Source organism: Dermochelys coriacea, chromosome 25 (assembly GCF_009764565.3).
Source record: "Dermochelys coriacea isolate rDerCor1 chromosome 25, rDerCor1.pri.v4, whole genome shotgun sequence".
Taxonomy (NCBI): Eukaryota; Metazoa; Chordata; order Testudines; family Dermochelyidae; genus Dermochelys; species Dermochelys coriacea.
In genome coordinates this window covers 14,716,080-14,733,519 of record NC_050092.1, presented here as the reverse complement: position 1 = coordinate 14,733,519, position 17,440 = coordinate 14,716,080, and the positions used below count along the sequence as shown (strand labels likewise).

Sequence of the window (17,440 nt, the reverse complement as noted above, 5' to 3'; positions counted from 1 at the left end):
CCTAGGAAGTGTTTCTCTTGAATGCTCCTCCAAGGTGGAACCTGGGCTCTTTCCAATTGAGGACATTCTGATTCTCCCCTTCCTTATCACCCTGTGATATGGAAGGATTAACACCCCCTGAATTGTTGGGGTGCTGAACCCCTCAGTACAACACAGATCTCTGCCTCACTGCTGGGCGTGTGTGTGTGTAAGCAAATTCTGGGTATTTTCAGATTGAAGCTTCACCTGTGTAACCTGAGGGGTACAGCCCCCAGCCCAAGAGAGGGAGAACAGTGTCTGAAAGTTCACAGTATAAATCGCATCCATCACTGGCTCTTGGTAGGGAGCCCAGGATTTGAACCTTTTCTGGATGGAGGTGACCCAAGCGCCACCACCCCAGATTCCTACCACTTGGGGGGAGAACCTGTCCCATCAGCACCCCCCCCCAACCACCACCAAAGTGGTGTGCAAGGTGCCTCAATAACATCTTCTCTCTACATGACCCTACCTAAGCCCTATGCCAGACTTGACGCCAAGCCCAGTGCCCCCTGCCGCTCCTTGCGGCATACAAGGGGGATCCAGGCCCCTAGGCGAGGGCAGCTAGGGCAGAAGCCCCATGGACTGGGATAGGGGGGCACATCCCCACAGAAGATGTACCTCTGCAGGAATAGGCACCTCCTGGATCCCCCCACCCAGCTCCCCTTAGACCAGGAACCTCATCAACACCAGCGCAGGACCCAGGAAGCAGCCCCCCAATCCCTGGGACTTGGGGGGGGCGCAGTCCATCCTCACCAGGCCTCCCCTGCCTGTGGGGAGAATGGGGTCAGATCCCTGTGGCCCCAGGGGGGAGACTCTGCATCACTCCACTGTCCTCCATGCCAGGAGCCTGCCCCCCACCCCCGGGCGGCCCCCCCAATGCCCAGCTGCGCCCCAGAGCCGGCCCCCCATACCCAGCAGCGGTACCTTGCAGCCCTGGTAGCCCTCGAAGGCCCGCACCGCGCTGTCCGTCAGCTTGACGTGGAAGACGGAGACGCGGGTGCCCCGGCCGAGCCGCCCGCAGGACAACCCGTACCCGCGCTCCGCCTGCAGCGCCGCCATCTTGGGACCGTCTCCCCCTCCGCGCTGGGGGGGCGGGGCCTCCGGTCCTCGGACACGCCCCCTCCTGGATTATGCGCCGGGCGATTCGCTGAGCCCCGCCCCGCCGGCGAGCCTGTTGCTGGGCGGAGAGGGGGCACGTGGGCGGGCGAGCGCGCTCCGATTGGCCAGGCCGGCGAAGGCTGGCTTCCGATTGGTGTACGGCACTGAGAGGCGGGGAGTATTCAAATGAAGGCCGCTATACATTGTGGGTAGTGTGGTCCTGAAGCTACCCTGAGCCGGAGAGCAGTGGAGGAGAGGCCCCGGGGGGTGGGGGGCAGGGGGCAGGCAGTGAATGGAGAGTCTGGGGGGCTAAACTCTGGGATGTGGGGAAGGGGTTCTCTGGGGGCTGGGTTCAGGCTGGAGGGGGGGGTGCACCCCTGAGGGGGAGTGGTTCAGAGTTGGGGTGCAGGGTGGAATGAGGGTGCACCTCTGTGCAGGAAGGGTTCAGAGTTGGGGCTCAGGCTGGAAAGGGGTGCACCCCCCCGGGAGGGGCTCAGGCTGGAGAGGGGGGTGCTGGCACCGTGCAAGGGGAAGGGCCTCAAGGTCTAGGCTTGAGCCCCAACACACCAACCCAGCCCACCCCAGCCAATTGACCAAGGCCGGGGGGGGGGCATGTGGTCTTGGGCAAAGTGGTGGGGTTTTCCTGTGTAGACTCTTCAGTCAGGTTAAGGCTTGAACCCCTTTAATTACATGGCCAGCAGTCTGGCTAAAGCAATAGGTGCCGCCACTCCTGCCTGCAGTTACGCTGGTATCAAAGCAGCACGTCTTAGCCCAGTGTGGGAAGGGGAATACGCTGTCCCCCGTACGGAACTTTTATTCCAGTTTAATGGCATCCATGTGAGGGGAAGTATTGGTAAAACACACTCCCCCCCCCCCCCCGGGTCATTACAGGTACAAACGCTGTGTAGCCCACAGGGGTTGTAGCGATTGAGCTTGTGCACGTGGAGCCAAGGCAAGCGGCCACCTAGAAAGCTGCCCAGCTGTAAGCAGGTCACTGTCCACTCCCGCCCGGGATGCTCTCTGTGCTGCAGGCCTGGTCTACGCAGGGCTGGCAAAAGGAAGGACAGTTATCCTCAGGTGGCAGCTGCTGCAGCGCGGGCTTTGTTAGCAGGCTCAGCTCGGTGAGTAGCTGAAGGACGTGCGGCTGGCAGCGACGTGTCAAAGCTGCACGCACCTGTGACTAAGCCGTGGGGGTTGTGGCGAGCACAATGTCCAGTGGAACAGCTGGTACAAGGCCAGCGGTGGGTCCCTCTTGCTCCGGTGTTGGCCTCACTTCCTTCATCCGCTTGCGGGAGGTTTGTTCCTCCTTTGCCTAGGCAGTGAAGTGAAACTGAGGGGGTGTCCGTAGTTCCTGGCAGCTGCTCCTCATTGCTCCGCCCTACCCCACTCAGCCTCCATTGCCAGCTAGTCTTAGGGCTACTGCAGGGAACCGCTCTGAGGCTGGAGGACGCTGGGGCTCCCCAACCCCCCAGCCCTTGACAGGAAAGCTGGTTGTGCCATCTCTAGTACTTCTGTTGTTAGAGAAGCAGTTCCTCAAAATGCAAACAGGCTAGCTAGTAAGCCAGGCTGCACCTGCTGCACTGGAGCAAATAAGCAGCACCTGGACCACAGCCCACTGGCCCACCCAGCTGGGTCTGGCCTCTTGAGCTCCTGCTACGCCGCAAGGTCATAGGGCAGAAAGGAGGCTCCTCTCCCCAGAGGAAATACTGCAGTTTGGTTTAGTGTGACATCTTACTGTTTGAAATGCAGCTAACCTGTGAAATTCAGCACAGGCAATGCCGGGCAGCAGCCTCGGGGACCGTCTGTCCCTGACCAAGGGGATTAGAATTACCTGTGTGTGCGTCTGCACCTTCCAGAGCTCCTGCGAGGTTACTAAACAACATCAGCCATGGCAGACCAGCCAAGCCGCGTCCCTCGGTCTGCTTGGGTTGCCATCAGCAAGATGGGTTCTGCGCCTTCACTAGAAAGCAGGATCGAGTTTGTCTCTTGAGCAACTAAAAATAGCTCCAGCCCGAGGAAGCAGCCACAGTATCCTGAACAGGGCATCCTGGGGTCTGTCTACACTGCAATTAAAAACCCACAGCTGGCCTATGCCAGCTCACTTGGGCTCATGGGGCTTGGGCTAAGGGGCTGTTTAATAGTGGTGTAGACATCCGGGCTTGGGCTGGAGCCCAGGCTTTAGGCCCCTGCAAAGGGGGTGGGTCCCAGAGCTCAAAATGTCTGCACCACAATTAAACTGCCCCTTAGCCTGAACTCCGTGAGCCCAAGTCAGCCGGCACAGGCCAGTTGCAGGAGTCCAATTGCAGTGTAGATGGACCTTTGGAGGGCATCAAATTGGTAATCAGAGCCTCTCAAAGAGCCAGCAGCCAAGTATGTGGGGAGGGGTTTCTGCCCCTTTCTTTCAGGTATTGCCACGTCTCTTGTACAGCGTCACTTTAGTGTGCAGATGCCCCAGACACACGTGGGCTCTGAGGCTTGGAACAACTGTGGTGCAGCGGCTTAGTGCTCGCCCCTCTCCTTCCCGGGGTGCATTCATAGCCAACAGGTGGGAACCGAGCAGCCGGCTCAGATCCCCACTAACCCATACCAAGGTGCTTCAGGCTGGTTTTTAGAACCCAGGTTCAGCTACTCACAGATGAATGTCGCTCCAGGGGCCTGGGATGGGCTTCCCACCCTTGTAGCAATCTCCCGCGGCCCATGGCTACAGGGGCAGGTCACAAACCTTTGCTGAACGGGGAGATTGAAGCTGTTTTCTTGAGAACGTTATTTTCCAGTTCCTCCCAGCTTCCCCCTGCCCAGCGCTGACCGGGAAGGGAAAGGCTGGGCTTGTCCCCTCCGCCCGCCAGCTGGCACTGTGTTTATTAAAGTGGAGCAGCAGCCACTTGGTGCCCTGTGTTCTGACCTATGGCAGAGAGCTCCGGCATCTGCAGTATTTCAGCCACAGGAGAGCCAGTGCCCTGAGGGCAGCCTCAGGCCTAGCTGAAGGACCATGCCAATTCCCCACCCTGCTCATGCTCACTGGGGTGGAGCAGTCCAAAGAACATGTTTCTTTGGACCCGTCAGCAGGTTTGGGCCCACCGAGTGAGCTGTAGCTCACGAAAGCTTATGCTCAAATAAATTTGTTAGTCTCTAAGGTGCCACAAGTCCTCCTTTTCTTTTTTGCGAATACAGACTAAGACGGTTGCATACAGGGACAGGTGCAAGAGAGTGTGACAGCAAATCAGAAACCCCTTCTAGAGGGCAGGGATGGAGCTATGTCCAGGGCCCCCTACGTAGGGCCCATGGCATGGTTCCCCCAGCTGCAGAAGCAGGCTTTTCCTACCAGGCTGTGAGGTGCTGGACATGTCCTGCTCCTAGCCATGTGGGCCCGCAGCCCAGCCAGCAGCTCCCACCACAGGTGCAACTGGCCATTCTCCCCTGGACTCCAAAGGCGTCTCCTGGGAAGGGCAGCCTGGCCCTGCCCCTTGACTGAAAGGGCCTGGGTGTGGAGAAGGTTCCTGTTCCCCCCAACACACAGTGGCTAGTTTTCTGCCAAATGCTTCCCCTCCCCCAGTCCAAGCAGCGCTGTCCCTGCCAGTCCCACACCTTCAGCAGCAGTGAGAGTAAACAGCTTCAGCCCCCCCCATTGCACCTTGAGCAACAGCCCCCCAGCACAGACTGCTCCCCTCTGCCTCCGAGGGGCCAGCTCACAGGCTGGGGGTGCTCACAATGCTGCTCATCAGCAGGGCCTAGCCCCAGCCAACTGTCTAGGGAAGCCAGGAAACCACCCTACCCCTCATCAGCCACCACCCCAGCACTGCTCAGAATCACCTTCCCACTGCCTGGACTGTCTCTCCGCGCTGGCCAAAGCAGATCTCCTGCCAACCAAGAATAGGGTGCATTGGAGGTCAGGGTGCTGCTCTAGGGCCCTCCGTTGCCTACCGGGGAAATTCTTTTGATGTTCTCTGCAGCCCCCAAGGGCCGAGACAGACAGCAGTGCACCTGAGCTATAGGCATCAGCCCAAAGAGCACGGCAGCCCCCACACCTGGCACTTGCCTGGCAAGGAAGAGACCCAGCTCTGGAGAAGATGCAACTGAGAGATGTCCTTTTATTGGGGATTTTCAGTTGATGGGGGGTGGGGGGGAAGAGGAGAGAATAGTACTTTGACTCCATAGCTGCGCAGCTGGTAGGACAGTGTAGATACACACAAGACATGGGCCCTGCTGCACAGTGGGGAGGGAGGCACAGGAACTGGACTGGACAGAGCTACAGGCTGAGGGGAAAATACCCTCCCCAGGGGGACTGTAGAGATCAAACCCCTAGGAGACAGAGGGATGAAGTGGACATGAGACACGCAGACATTGCGTCCCTGCACCGTTCCTGCCACATGGTGCTTGACAAGTGTGTGCATGAATGCTGGGGGGGGCAGGATGCTCTCAGAGAGCCCCCTCATCGTCTGCTGGAGGGGCTGTGCTCTCCTGGCTGCCCCCACTGCCCAGGGACAGGGCCAAGGTGCCACCTCCATCACCCAGGGAAACCTGGCACAGAGCATGGTGGCTGCAGTGGCACTAGAAGCTTTTACAACAGAAAAACAGACTGTTCTAAGCCAGCCCTCGCTAGCTTTGCTGCAACAGGCAGCTGAGGCTGTGGTACTGTAGCAAGCCAAGCTCATTTTACAATGGCACCCACAGACATGGCTACCGGCTCCCAGTACCTAGGGGATGGGGTGCTGATTGCATGCCCTCCCCCACAGCCGCATGGAGAGCAGCCACTGCCATGGGCCCTGGCAAACCAGAGTCATGGCCACACAAGCCCTGCCTGCTCTACCCTCCCCCAGAAACAGCTGCATCCCTTAACCTAGATTGGTTCTTAGGGGAGCCCCTTCCTGCCTGACCGACCATCAGAAGGGGGCAAATGGTACCAGAACAGTTAGCGCACTGCTGGCACCAGGTTGCAAGTTCTGCTGGGGCAGGAGGATGAGGGACCAGTGGTCAATGCGTGGAAATGCCGGGCTCTTCGTCCCACACACACAGGGCTGGCCCACTCTGGGCATCTCCACCTGGCCTGCCAGCCCTCCAGCCATGCCCCATCCTGCTGCAAAGGGGCTGCTGCAACTGCTGATCTCACGTGTGGGGGTGCCAGGCCCCTCTGGCAGAGAAGGTTGTTTCTGTGATTGACAATCAGTGGGTAACAGGGAGGGGAGCGATGCACAGAGCTCCGGTTCCTCTCTGGTGGGAGGAAATCAGACAGTCCACGCCGGTGCAGGTCCGGAGGTGCCGGGGCAGCTGGTGGGGCAGACTGGGGTGCGGCCCAGCTCCTTGGGCCTCTCCGCAGACGACACTAGTTCCTTGCGGCTATGACAACAGACAAGGCCACGCCACCGAGCGCTACAGCTGTTGCGCCAAAGAGCCACTTCCAGGGAATGGCCTGGAGGGGAAGGAAAGAGCCCAGGAACGTTAGAGGAGAGCCTGAGGGACCCGGCAGAGCCATCCAAGGGTGCTCCAGGGAAAGGCTGCCCTTAACAGTGGATTCGTTAGAACCCTGCTGGCCCTGAGGCCAGAAAGCAGCATGAGGAATCAGTCCTGTGCCTGCCCACGTTGTGGGGGAAGGGGGGGGGGTCAGGAGCCCCAATCCCAAGCTGGGGTGCAGGGAGGTTCCCTGCCCCAGGAGCATTTGAGCATAGCAGGGCCTGAGTGGCAGCCCCCTACCTGGCCAGGGATGATGCCATCAGGTGGACAGATGGTGTTGCAGCTCTCTGGGCTGCCGTATCAGGAGCCATGTCTCAGTTTCACCCGTGACCTGCCAGCCACAGCAAGCAGGCACCTCTAGCCTCTCCACCATGGATCCCTCCAGCTGGCAGCTCCAGTCTCTGCTCAGAGCCAGGCACACAGTGGCCTTTCCCTGGCATGTGCTGGCTCTGTGCTGACCAGGAGAGCCCCAACAGGCTTCCTAGTGCTAGGAGTGGAGGCGACCCACAGCCCAGCACACACGGGCACAGGCAGCTGGCTGCTCTCTTGCTGACACCAACAGCGAACGTGGAACCGCTCCGGAAGCATGAGTGATCTCAGCGCCCCCTCAGCACATTGTCGCTGCTTCCCCAGGCCCCTGCCACCTCTGCATCCCCCACCACTCACCCAGGGTGACTTGGCTTTGCATGTTGCAGGGGTGCTGCTCGTGCCAGGGTTCCCCAGCATCTTCCTGTACATCGCGCTCTCCACGTTCTTCTGCTCCGCGTGTTTCTTCACCAACTTGGAGAGCTCCGCATGGATAGTCTGGGAGTGAGACAGCCAGGCATACCTGAGAAGCAGCCCCACTTCCCCCCTCCAGCCAGCTCCCAGCACGCTGCACAGACGGGGCAGAGAGGAAAGAGCAACACGACAGCCCTGTGAGGACACAGAGCCAGCAGCCCCTTGAAGCCGGGCTCTACCCCACTGGGCTTCCGAGGGCTGCACGAAGGAGCTCAGAGCCCAAGGCTGCTCCACCCCACTGGGCAGCAGGACCACGAAGACCCAGGCCATTTCGCCCCAACTCTGAGCAGGGGCAGCACACCTTGGCTACTCAGTCTGGGCAGGCCAGGCCTCTGCCCGGGAGAGCTGGCAGACGTGCCAAGCAAGCAGCTCAGAACAAGGACTCCTGAGTACGGGTCCTTGCTGTGCAGCCAGAGGCATCACTTCCGTGTCTCAGTTTCCCACCTTTGAGAGCCTCACGAGGGGGCGACAGGGCCTTGTATTTGCTCCAGCCCTCTAGAGGGCGAGATGCACCCTAGTGGTAGGTAACGAAGCCGCACCTCTGTGGCTGGTCTGCCAGAGCCCCACCCTGGGGCAATGGGACCACAGCAAAGTCCTGTTACAATTCCCCCCACCCCGCTGCCACCAAATCAGATCCCTCCACGAGCACGTGGCTCAGCCTTGGGCCATCAGCCGCGACAGGCCCATTACAACCACTGGGGATGGTTCCTCAGCATGCCAGGAAAGGGCTGCTTGCCCTGCCTGGCTGGGGCTGCTGGTCAGGGCAGGGACATCCCCAGCAGAGGGGGGGAACTCCAGCAAGGGCAGGACAACAGGAGAGTCCCGGGCAAAGCAGTTCCTGCAGCTTCCAGGGCAGAGCTGCAGCCAGCGCCACAGCTGTGACAGTCATGCTTGGACCTGTGCTCCCGGCAGGTGCTGGGCACGGCGGCCTAGCCAGGCTGGTGTCCCGGACCGATGGCCTGATGTGCCTTCCCCCGCAGAGGCGGACATGGTGAGTGAGTAGCCGTGGAGGCAAGTGGCTCAATGCCCAACTGGCTTCATTAGCCCATTCAACCCTGCCTTTGGGAAGAGTCAGTGGCACGACCCTCCATAACCCAGAGAGTAACACGGCAGCTCCCAGAGCAGCAGCACCCAGCCAGCTCCCACAGCAAGGAGCCCTTCCTGCACCAGTCAAGCGTCCAGGAGCGCTGCCCACAAGCAGGCTGCTCCCCCGATCACCAGGAGCCTCGTGACTGGGGTGGGGCCAGGGCGGACACAGCAGCAGAACCACTGCTCTGGCCCAACAGGAAGGAAGGGCATCCCAGAAAACCCCACATCCCCTGATGCAGCTGCCCCCCACCCTCCTTCCCTGCAGGCTTCCAGAGCCGGCACAGCCAGCCGGGAAGGAATTGCAAGGGCACTGGAGCAATGAGCAAAGTTGAATGCAGACTCCCGACCCTGGGTCATGTGCGAGTTTGGAGCAGGCCCCGAGGCAAGCTGCCCAGGTGGCCCTTGGGGTCAGAGCCTGGAAATCCCTTAGACCGTCTGCAGTCTCCAACCTGAGGAAATCGCAAGATCATTGCGCAGCCCTTGGCCCGAGGGGGGAAGGGATGCCTGGCCCAGAAAACTTGGGTGCGTGTTGGGTAAAGCTTCCAGGACACCAGAGCCAACCCCAACCCCACTCCCAGGTCCCACTATTTTCTGTGCCCCCAGCCACAAGAGTCACGGCCGGCCGGCTCGGAGGGGAAAGCAGCCCAGGCTTGGCGTAAACATGTCTAGGAGACACGTGGATCAGCATCAAGCAGGAGAGGAGCAGAGGCCAGCCCACCTCAGCCAGAGGAGGTGCACGGCAGCATGGGGCTTTATGGGGAAGCAGGAGTGAAGGGAAGAGCGAAATGGGGTGGAGGGGGACAAACTAGTAGCCCGTCCCCCCAACAGCTCTGCAGAGACGTAACTGACATCAGATTCCATCCTTCCTGGAAGCTGACCCCACCTCTGCTCACCAGGTAACAGGGCCTGTCGGAAAGGGACGTTAGCTGCGTGAGGGGACAAAGGCTACCTTACAGGAAGTGGTGCCGTATGCTGATTTCACAGCCACTGGGAAAGGACTTTTTTTGGTTGTAAAGGTGACTAAAATTCTGCCCAAGAAACAAGGAACAGCAGAGATGCAGCAGTTTGTTCAGATTCCCACTGGAGAGAGAGGACAGGGGAGGCGAGGGTCAGTTAAGATCAGCTGGAAGTTGGACTCTAGCAGGATCCATCAAGCCCATGCCAGTCTCTTTAGCGTACTCCTGACCTGCATCCCTGTGAACACCGGGAAGTTACGCTGGAAAGCCCCGAGGTTTCACAAGAGGTGCAGGCTACTCCCTGTGCAGCCTGAAACTGAGCTCCCTGCAGTCCTACCCTCTTAGAGCAGAGCTAGGTTCACACAAGACAGGTTCGAGATCCATTTAGGGGCATTTTCCCAGCACTTTGGGCAGCGAGAGGTCACAGTCTCAGCCCCCCTCTCTGGGATACAGCAGTAATAGCCCCCGCCCCCACGGGCTGAGGATTCCTAGCAGCCACGAGCCGGCTCTCAAAGCCCACATCAGAAGAAGCAGAACAGAGCTGAGTGCGGAGAGGACCCGAACCCAGAGCCTGGAAAGACTCAGCTATTTGGCTTCAGGCCTTTGCCCCTTGTGCAGTGGGACTGCGCCCTCTCCTGGGGGAAGCTGGATACTTGTTTCCACACAGTGGGCAATCCCACAAAGCGTCTTTGTAAAGGCGCACGGGCATGGTGAAGTTACCTAAAGGAGCCAAGTTCCTTGACTTCCGTTACTTATCCTGGGTGTTTCTAAGACTCAGCTAATTTAAAGGATCCAAGTTCGCTGTTCCCCACTGATGGGCTCTCCCCATGACTCCTCTCTTGTTTGGTTTCAGAGTGGCAGCCGTGTTAGTCTGTATTCGCAAAAAGAAAAGGAGGACTTGTGGCACCTTAGAGACTAAAATTTGAGCATAAGCTTTCGTGAGCTACAGATGCATCCGATGAAGTGAGCTGTAGCTCACGAAAGCTTATGCTAAAACAAATTTGTTAGTCCCTAAGGTGCCACAAGTACTCCTTTTCTCTTGTTTGGAGCAATGAGAAGTCAGGGCTGTCTCGCTTTGGGTTCCTGTACGCTAGCCAAGCACTGCAAGGGAAGGGCTCTTCCTTTACAAGCGATGCAGAATGTCCAGTTTGTGCTTTTCATGGAAAGAGATTTAGGCTCTGGAAAGAGGAGCCTTTCCAAAACCAGCCTTTGGGACCAAAATTAATCCGACCGTTTCCAAAGTAATAAAAACCAGGGGCGCCAGACAGAAGATTGGATTCTTGACAGTGTGTTTTTAAGACGCTTTTGAGAGAGAAATGCAACAAGTTAGCCCAGTGATTGCTGCTTGTCATAACCCCACAGGCTGTCTGCCAGGTCAGTTCTGTTAGGAGGGCGTCACATCCAATGGCTTTCATGGGAGTTGTGAGCCCATGAGGAATTCTTGGGTACAGTCCCTTGCTGTGCAGCAAGACATCTCCAGAGCAAAACCTGCCCCTGCAGGGGCAGAAATTAGCCAGCACGGCCTTTTCACCGACCCTGTTTGAAGAGTTAGAATCTGGAACCTCCACATAGAGGGTGGGAAGAGAAATGCTCAATATTGCTGTGTGCTTGGCTTGCACCTGATGAAAGGCACCTGTGACAACCCTGGGGAACTGAATGATCAGACACAGATGAACATGATTTGTTGGGGGAGAGTCAACACGGCTTTTGTAAAGGGAAATCATGCCTCACCAATCTACTAGAATTCTTTAAGAGGGTCACCATAAGCATGTGGACAAGGGTGATCCAGTGGATTACAGACTACTTGGGCTTTCCAAAAGCCTTTGACAAGGTTCCTCACCAAAGGCTCTTAAGCAAAGTAAGCTGTCATGTGGTAAGAGGGAAGCTATTCTCATGGATTGGTAACAGGTTAAAAATCAGGAAACCAAGGGTAGGAATAAATGGTCAGTTTTCAGAATGGAGCGAGATAAATAGCAGAGTCCTCCAGGGGTCTGTACTGGGACCAGGCCTATTCAACATATTCATAAATGATCCGGGAAAAGGTGGCAAAGTTTGCAGATGATACAAAATTACTCAAGACAGTTAAGTCGAAAGCTGACTCCGAAGAGCTACGAAGGGATCTCACAAAACTGGGTGATTGGGCCACAAAATGGCAGATGAAATTTATTGTTGATAAATGAGAAGTAATGCACATTGGAAAACAATCCCAGCTGTACATACAAATGACGGGGTCTAAATTAGCCGATGAGGGGATGGAACAGCTTCCGTGTGAGGAGAGATCAAAAAGGCTGGGACTGTTCAGATGGGAAAAGAGACGACTAAGGAGTGGGGGAGAACATGAGAGAAGTCGATAAAATCGTGACGGGGTGAAGCAAGTGAACAAGGAAGCGTTATTTACCCTTCACATAACAAGAACCAAGGGTCACCCAATGAAATGAATAGGCAGCAGGTTTAAAACAACAGAAGTGAGTATTTCTTCACACAACGCGCAGTCACCCTGGGGAACTTGTTGCCAGGGGATGTTGTGAAGGGCAAAAGCTAAAAAAGAATTAGCCGAGTTCCTGGAGGTCAGGTACCTCACTGGCCTTGCAACCCTGTGCTCTGGGTGACCCTAAAGTTCTGATTGCCAGAGGCTGGGACTGGACAACAGAGGATGGGTCACTTGATAATCACACTGCTCTGTTCATTTCCTCTAGGGCACCTGGCACTGACCACTGTGGGAAGACAGGACACTGGGCTAGACGGACCATGGGTCGTGTTCAGACTCCTCTAAGCCACAGAGCAGGCGAAGCTACATTCTGCAGCTCATGAAAAACAAGTCCTATGTGAGTTAGTTAACACCACTGCCCTCCAGACTCCTGCAGCCTTTGCTCCTGGGAACTCTGACAGCCCAAAGGAGTGGCCAGGTCTCTGCTGGACAAGCAGCCCCTGTTGACATTCCTGATGCGCATGAGATGCTTCGGGGAGAGCTGGGATTGTGGCTGACAACATCGCTCACATGCCATCATACCGGTATCCCAGCCCCCAACTGGGCCAGCTCGTCTTTGGCCTCTTCCCTATGAGGAAAAGGTGCGTTCTCCCCTCAAGCAAATGCAAACTCAGTAACAGCCTACGGAGACAAGGCAGTTTGCTGCTTTCACACAAGTTAAACCCTAGGCTCTCCCGTCCATCTCCATCAGCCCCGGCACGGCTTTGATGCCATTCGTGGTAAGACCAGTTTCCCAAGGAATTCTGCTACATGGCCGGCAATCACAGGGTGCGGTAAGGTCACAGAGAGACAGGCTGAACATCCAGCAAGTCCATCTGATGGGCCTAGCTAGAATCCAACCAGGTGGCGCCTGACCCACAGGGAAGCCAAATCCTTTTTGGACTTGCCTGGATGATGAGGAGGGGGAGTTACCACCATCTCTCTTCCTAGCAGAGATGCTCCCTTTTACACTGTAGGCTCTTTGGGGCAGGGACTGTCATTCACTAAGTTTGTACAGCCCCTAACACAATGGGCCCATCCTATCTGTGACCTTTAGGTGCGACAGGGATATAAAGTTCTAACACCACTGCAGTGAAATGCCCACCGAGATGCCTTTTCATAATCAGGGGCACTCGCTGACAGACAGGGAGAGCTTGTCCCCAGAGCAAAGCCCTGCTCTGCCCCGACACATGAAGGGTTTGTGTATTCTGCCCCCGGCCCACGATCCTCACTGCCATCCTGGGTATTTCCTGGCTGCCTCAGGGCTTCCGCTCCTGCAGCAGGGCATTAACAGGCAGGAAATTCCCCACCCAGAGCTCATCCCAGCCCATGCACTTAACTGGAGTCCAGCTCTTTGGGGCTGCTCCCAGGGCAGAGTCAGTCATGCTCTGAACTGCCAAGCAAGGAGCCAGGGCTTGGTTTCCACCCCACCTCCTGCAATGATGGCCCAAGACGCTGGAAGTTGCTGGGCTAGGATCATCAATGTAGAGGGTATTTTTAACAAAGGATTGGGCTGGAGGGGCACCTGCCTATCATGGGGGCAAAGGAGGAAGAGGAAAAAGCAGAGACCCAATAAATCCAATTTCCCATGCGTAACCAGAGCCGGTTCAGTCCCTACACTATGCAGTGTGAGCACACACCACATGGTACCATAGCAATTGAGCCCCCAGGAGACACTGCCTGCCTTGCATGTGCCAGCAGAGCAGTGCTGACCTGCTCCCGAGGGTGCCAGCCAGTCCGCCTCCCCACGCCGGGATGGCTGGCAACACGAACACAGAGTCTCAGTGAAGCGATGCCACACGACCAGGAGCCTGGCGGCTCGGGCGGGTAAATCCTCAGCTGGTCGCTCACTTCCACCCCAGCAAGAAGAGGAACCCACTAGCCAAACCCAATGCACCAGCAGCCCAGCCGGCAGGGTGGCAGCAAGCACACCAGCCTACCTTGTTCGACGGCTCCAGCTTCAAAGCGGCTTTGAGGAGGGGTATGGCCTCGCTGTACTCACCCTGCTGCATCAGCACCTGGAAGACAAGCCACAAAGCTGAGCAGAGAGGCCCCTGGCAGGCCCCCAGCAGACACGCTCCCACCCAGGCCGCAAGAGGCCAGGGTCTGACCAACGCTCCCGCTGCCAAGGGGAGGGGGCCTTGCACAGCTCAGAGCCCCATTCTTACCTTCCCCTTGCGGAAGAGGGCCTTGATGTTCTCCGGCTGGTGCTCCAGGACCTGGGTGCAGGATCTCAGGGCAGCCTCATAATGGTCCAGCTTGAGCTGAGAGGCTGCCAGGTTGTTGAGACATTTCACCTTCACCTCCAGCAGCTCAGTCTCCTCCTCTGGGCTGAAGTGGACTGCAGAGATCCCAGAGCCAAGTTACATCCGCCCTGCTCCAGCTCCCTTTGGTTTGCATTGCACGGAACCCACTTCCCTAGCCCGCAAGCCATGGAGGTGGCTAGACCTCACCTGGGCCACCAACAGCCCGGGAGGGTGATCCCTGGTAGACTGCTAATGGGCTCTGGGCAGGACAGAAAGGAGCCAGCCTCTGCCCCAAGGGGCTCACAGCCATGGACAGACCAACAGAGGGTGCCCATGACGACGAGGCTCTCAGAACCGTGCTGGTATGGCTGCCCGCGGGGGACGCTGGGGGCAGAGCAGGTGTGCAATGAAGGAAGCAGGCTGTAAAGCCACCTAATGCTGCTTTCCAAAAAAAAAAAAATCTCCCCTGACACGGCAGAAGGGCCCCAGGCAAGGAGGCATCTCAGAGGGCAACAGTTCCCGAGAGACACAGGCTGCCAGAAGACCCAGCTCCCGGGTGGGGGATTCCCCGGCTCAGGCGAGGAGACTCTGTTCGAAGAGCAGCGTGTCCCAGAGGGGCCAGCGTCACACATGAGGACGAGAAGGGCTGAGCCCCGAGGGCTGGGCACCGTGGTGGCAGAGACACCTCAGACATGCAGTAACTCCACTTCCCAGAGCCCTGCTGCCCCCAGAGAACAGCTGTGCGGGCAGGAGCAGGTACCTTTGGAGCTGGAGTTGATGGTCTTCAGGGCGATGTCATAGGAGTTGATGGCCAGCACATAGTCCATCTGCTGGTAGTAGAAGTTCCCGCGCTCCCGCTTGCGATTGGCCAGCTGGATTTTCTCTCCTCCCCGGAGGAGCTCCAGGTCGGGAGCGTCCTGCACGGCCAGCAGCTGCACTTCCAGGGTGAGGGCTGCGTGGGGCGGGATGTCGGGGCTCCTGCTCACATGATGGAGGAGACGCGATGGCACCTCTCGCAGGAGGAAGCATGGGCCCAGTCGAGGCTGCGGTGGCTCTGGGGCCAGCGACGCCATCGCTCTGCGTCAGAGCCGCCCGCCGCCAGCTACTGCCCCTGAACACCCACCGGCTGCCAAGGAGCCGTGCAGATGCAGTGCTGGGGAAAGGGGCAGCCCGACAACTGACACACAGACCAGGGAGGGCAGCAGAACAGACCCTGTTGCCAGCTATGCCTCATTCCCGCCCTGGAGAAATCCCACCCTTCCCCGAGGGGCAATGGGGCCCACTGATGCCTAGGCTTATCTACTGGGACTGCGGCTACAGGGCGAACTGTGCTGGGGACATGTCGATGAGGAATCACACTGAGACCAATACCTCCTCTCACTCTCCCCACGGCAGAGGCTCCAGCCTTCAGCCTCACTGCTACAGGCCAGGGGGCTACCCCGGCTAAGCCTCCTCTCCAAGGATCCTCCCCCCTCCCTTTGGTCCTGCTGCGGTTAGCCTCCCACAGCCTCCCCGCGCGGTCCCAGGACCCCTCTCACCTTCCCTGTGGGCCGTAGCAGTATTTGGCATCCGACATGATCAAGGCAGTTTCTCCCATTTCCAGCAGCTGCGCACACAGGTCTAGGGCCTGCAGGGACCCAGAGTTCAGAGGGAGGTCAGCAAAGGGCTCTCTCTGCTCAGGAGCAGGTGGTCATGGATTCAAATCCCACAGCCAGACTTGGGCTCCTCCCCACAGGGCTGCTGTAGTGCGGGCAAAGGGGCTGTACTGCTGGACAGGTCATTAAACCAGCACAGGAGCAGCTCAGAGCGCAGGCCGGCCACCAAGCAAACCAGAGCGAGCCTGGCACAATGCAGGGACAGAGCAGGGGCAGGCCAAGAGGGCATCAGCCTGTAGTCCCAGAATTGGGGCTCTGCTTCCAAACCACAATGCTTAGTGCAGAGTGCCAGGTCAATCAGCCAACGCAACCCGGTGCCTTCGAGCGAGGCAGGGAGCCCCGCTGCCCAGGCGGGCAAAGGAAGCACTCACACACCTCCTATGGGTCGCCAGGGGGGCGCACTCCCTCCCCCACCTTCACTCTGTCCCCGAGTTCTTAGAGAATAAAGCCAGCTGCCAAATCCACCTGTCAGGATAAAGAAGAAATTCCCTGGGCCCCTCCTCCCCCGCATTGCCCCATATACAGCATTCCTCAGGGTGCTGCATTAGCCAGGTGCATTACAGAGATGACAAGGGAAGGAGACACCAGGTGTCTGCAGTCACTCGGGGCAGGCAGGATACTGGGACCAGCATAAGCAGCCATTTGATCCACACCAGACCCTCCCACCCTAACATTCCCAGGTCCATGAACCAGGCTTTGCACGCAGGCTGGACTCCACCAGGCAGGTCAGCTGCTGTGCAGAACTGCTTCTCCTCCCCCTCCCCAAACACCTCTAGCTCCAGAGCACACAGGCCTCAGCCCCTCGCACCTACCTGCATGACGTCGCAGTCTCCCAGGGTGAAAGAGAGGCTGGGATTGTCCTCCACCACTCTGCCATCCTCCAGCATCACCTTGAGTCGGACAGTGACATCTTGGCCTTTGCGCGGCCGGCTCTCCACGCCTTGACCTGGCACCAGGGTCTTCTTCTTGAGTAAGCCACTCCCTGGGGAGAGAGATGGGAGCCAGAAGCACGTCACACCCAGCAGGAAATAGAAAGGCTGTTGTGGCTCATGCTGCCCATGTCCACTTGGGTTTAAAGGGAAGGTGGGGGTGGGGAGGCAGCCAAGTTGGCACATTCCCACTAAGGGGCTGATGCCAGGCTCAGAGCCGGCCACACAGCCACTGCTCCCAGGGCTCATGTTGACAAGAGCGTGGTGGCCCTGAAGAGCCACTGGATTCACAGCCCTGGGGTACAAAGGCTCCTGGATACAGACACCGAGGAGGGAGAATGGGACAAAGCAAACTCACCCCCCAGCAACTACCACCAACCTGCTGCTATCCTGCCAGGGAGAGACAGGGCTAGAGACAAGAGTGAGGGTTCACGCTCCATGGACTCTCTGCTGAGACTTTAGCTGGAGGATCCCCCGAAGAGCTGCCACTTACCTCTCTGGGGCAGGGGCTGCGTCTCACTCAGCATTTTGTAGGTTCCAAGGCCAGAAAGGACCACTGTGGTCAGAGAGTCTGACCGCCCAGATAACACAGACCAGAAACCTGCCCCTGCTCATTCTAGGGCAGCTCTTTGTATTTAACCATTGGGACAATTTACCGAGGGTCACAGGGGCATCTCCATCACTGGCCATTCTTAAATCAAGACTGGATGTTTCTCTAACCTATCTGCTCTAGGGATTATCAGGAGGCAGCCTC

At 58.0% G+C, this 17,440-nt stretch overlaps 2 protein-coding genes and 1 long non-coding RNA gene across 19 annotated transcripts in view; 1 reads left to right on the top strand and 2 right to left on the bottom strand.

Annotated features, from left to right (window-relative positions):
* Positions 1 to 1,174, bottom strand: part of ELL (elongation factor for RNA polymerase II) — a 90,324-nt gene extending 89,150 nt beyond the window's left edge. For both annotated transcript variants that reach the window (XM_038383883.2, XM_043502516.1), the window contains exon 1: positions 943 to 1,174. In XM_038383883.2, the coding sequence (XP_038239811.1) occupies positions 943 to 1,077 (135 nt within the window). In that variant the 5' untranslated portion in view covers positions 1,078 to 1,174. The remainder of the gene's footprint in view (positions 1 to 942) is intronic.
* An 823-nt stretch (positions 1,175 to 1,997) lies between these two features.
* LOC122457454 overlaps positions 1,998 to 17,440 on the top strand; it is an 18,194-nt gene continuing 2,751 nt past the window's right edge. Inside the window, exons 1-2 of the long non-coding RNA XR_006276976.1 lie at positions 1,998 to 2,343; positions 4,180 to 4,197. This is a non-coding gene — a long non-coding RNA (uncharacterized LOC122457454). The remainder of the gene's footprint in view (positions 2,344 to 4,179; positions 4,198 to 17,440) is intronic.
* The window catches only part of FKBP8 (FKBP prolyl isomerase 8), a 23,183-nt gene continuing 10,930 nt past the window's right edge, over positions 5,188 to 17,440 (bottom strand). For 15 of the 16 annotated variants that reach the window (XM_043502496.1, XM_043502498.1, XM_038384187.2 and 12 more), the window contains 7 exons: positions 16,570 to 16,739; positions 15,641 to 15,729; positions 14,863 to 15,080; positions 14,025 to 14,197; positions 13,797 to 13,874; positions 7,231 to 7,368; positions 5,188 to 6,523 (listed from right to left, as the gene is read on the bottom strand). In XM_043502496.1, the coding sequence (XP_043358431.1) occupies positions 6,437 to 6,523; positions 7,231 to 7,368; positions 13,797 to 13,874; positions 14,025 to 14,197; positions 14,863 to 15,080; positions 15,641 to 15,729; positions 16,570 to 16,739 (953 nt within the window). In that variant the 3' untranslated portion in view covers positions 5,188 to 6,436. Of the gene's footprint in view, positions 6,524 to 7,230; positions 7,369 to 11,826; positions 12,446 to 13,796; positions 13,875 to 14,024; positions 14,198 to 14,862; positions 15,081 to 15,640; positions 15,730 to 16,569; positions 16,740 to 17,440 lie in introns of those variants that run through there. The other variant, XM_043502506.1, reaches the window with a different exon arrangement.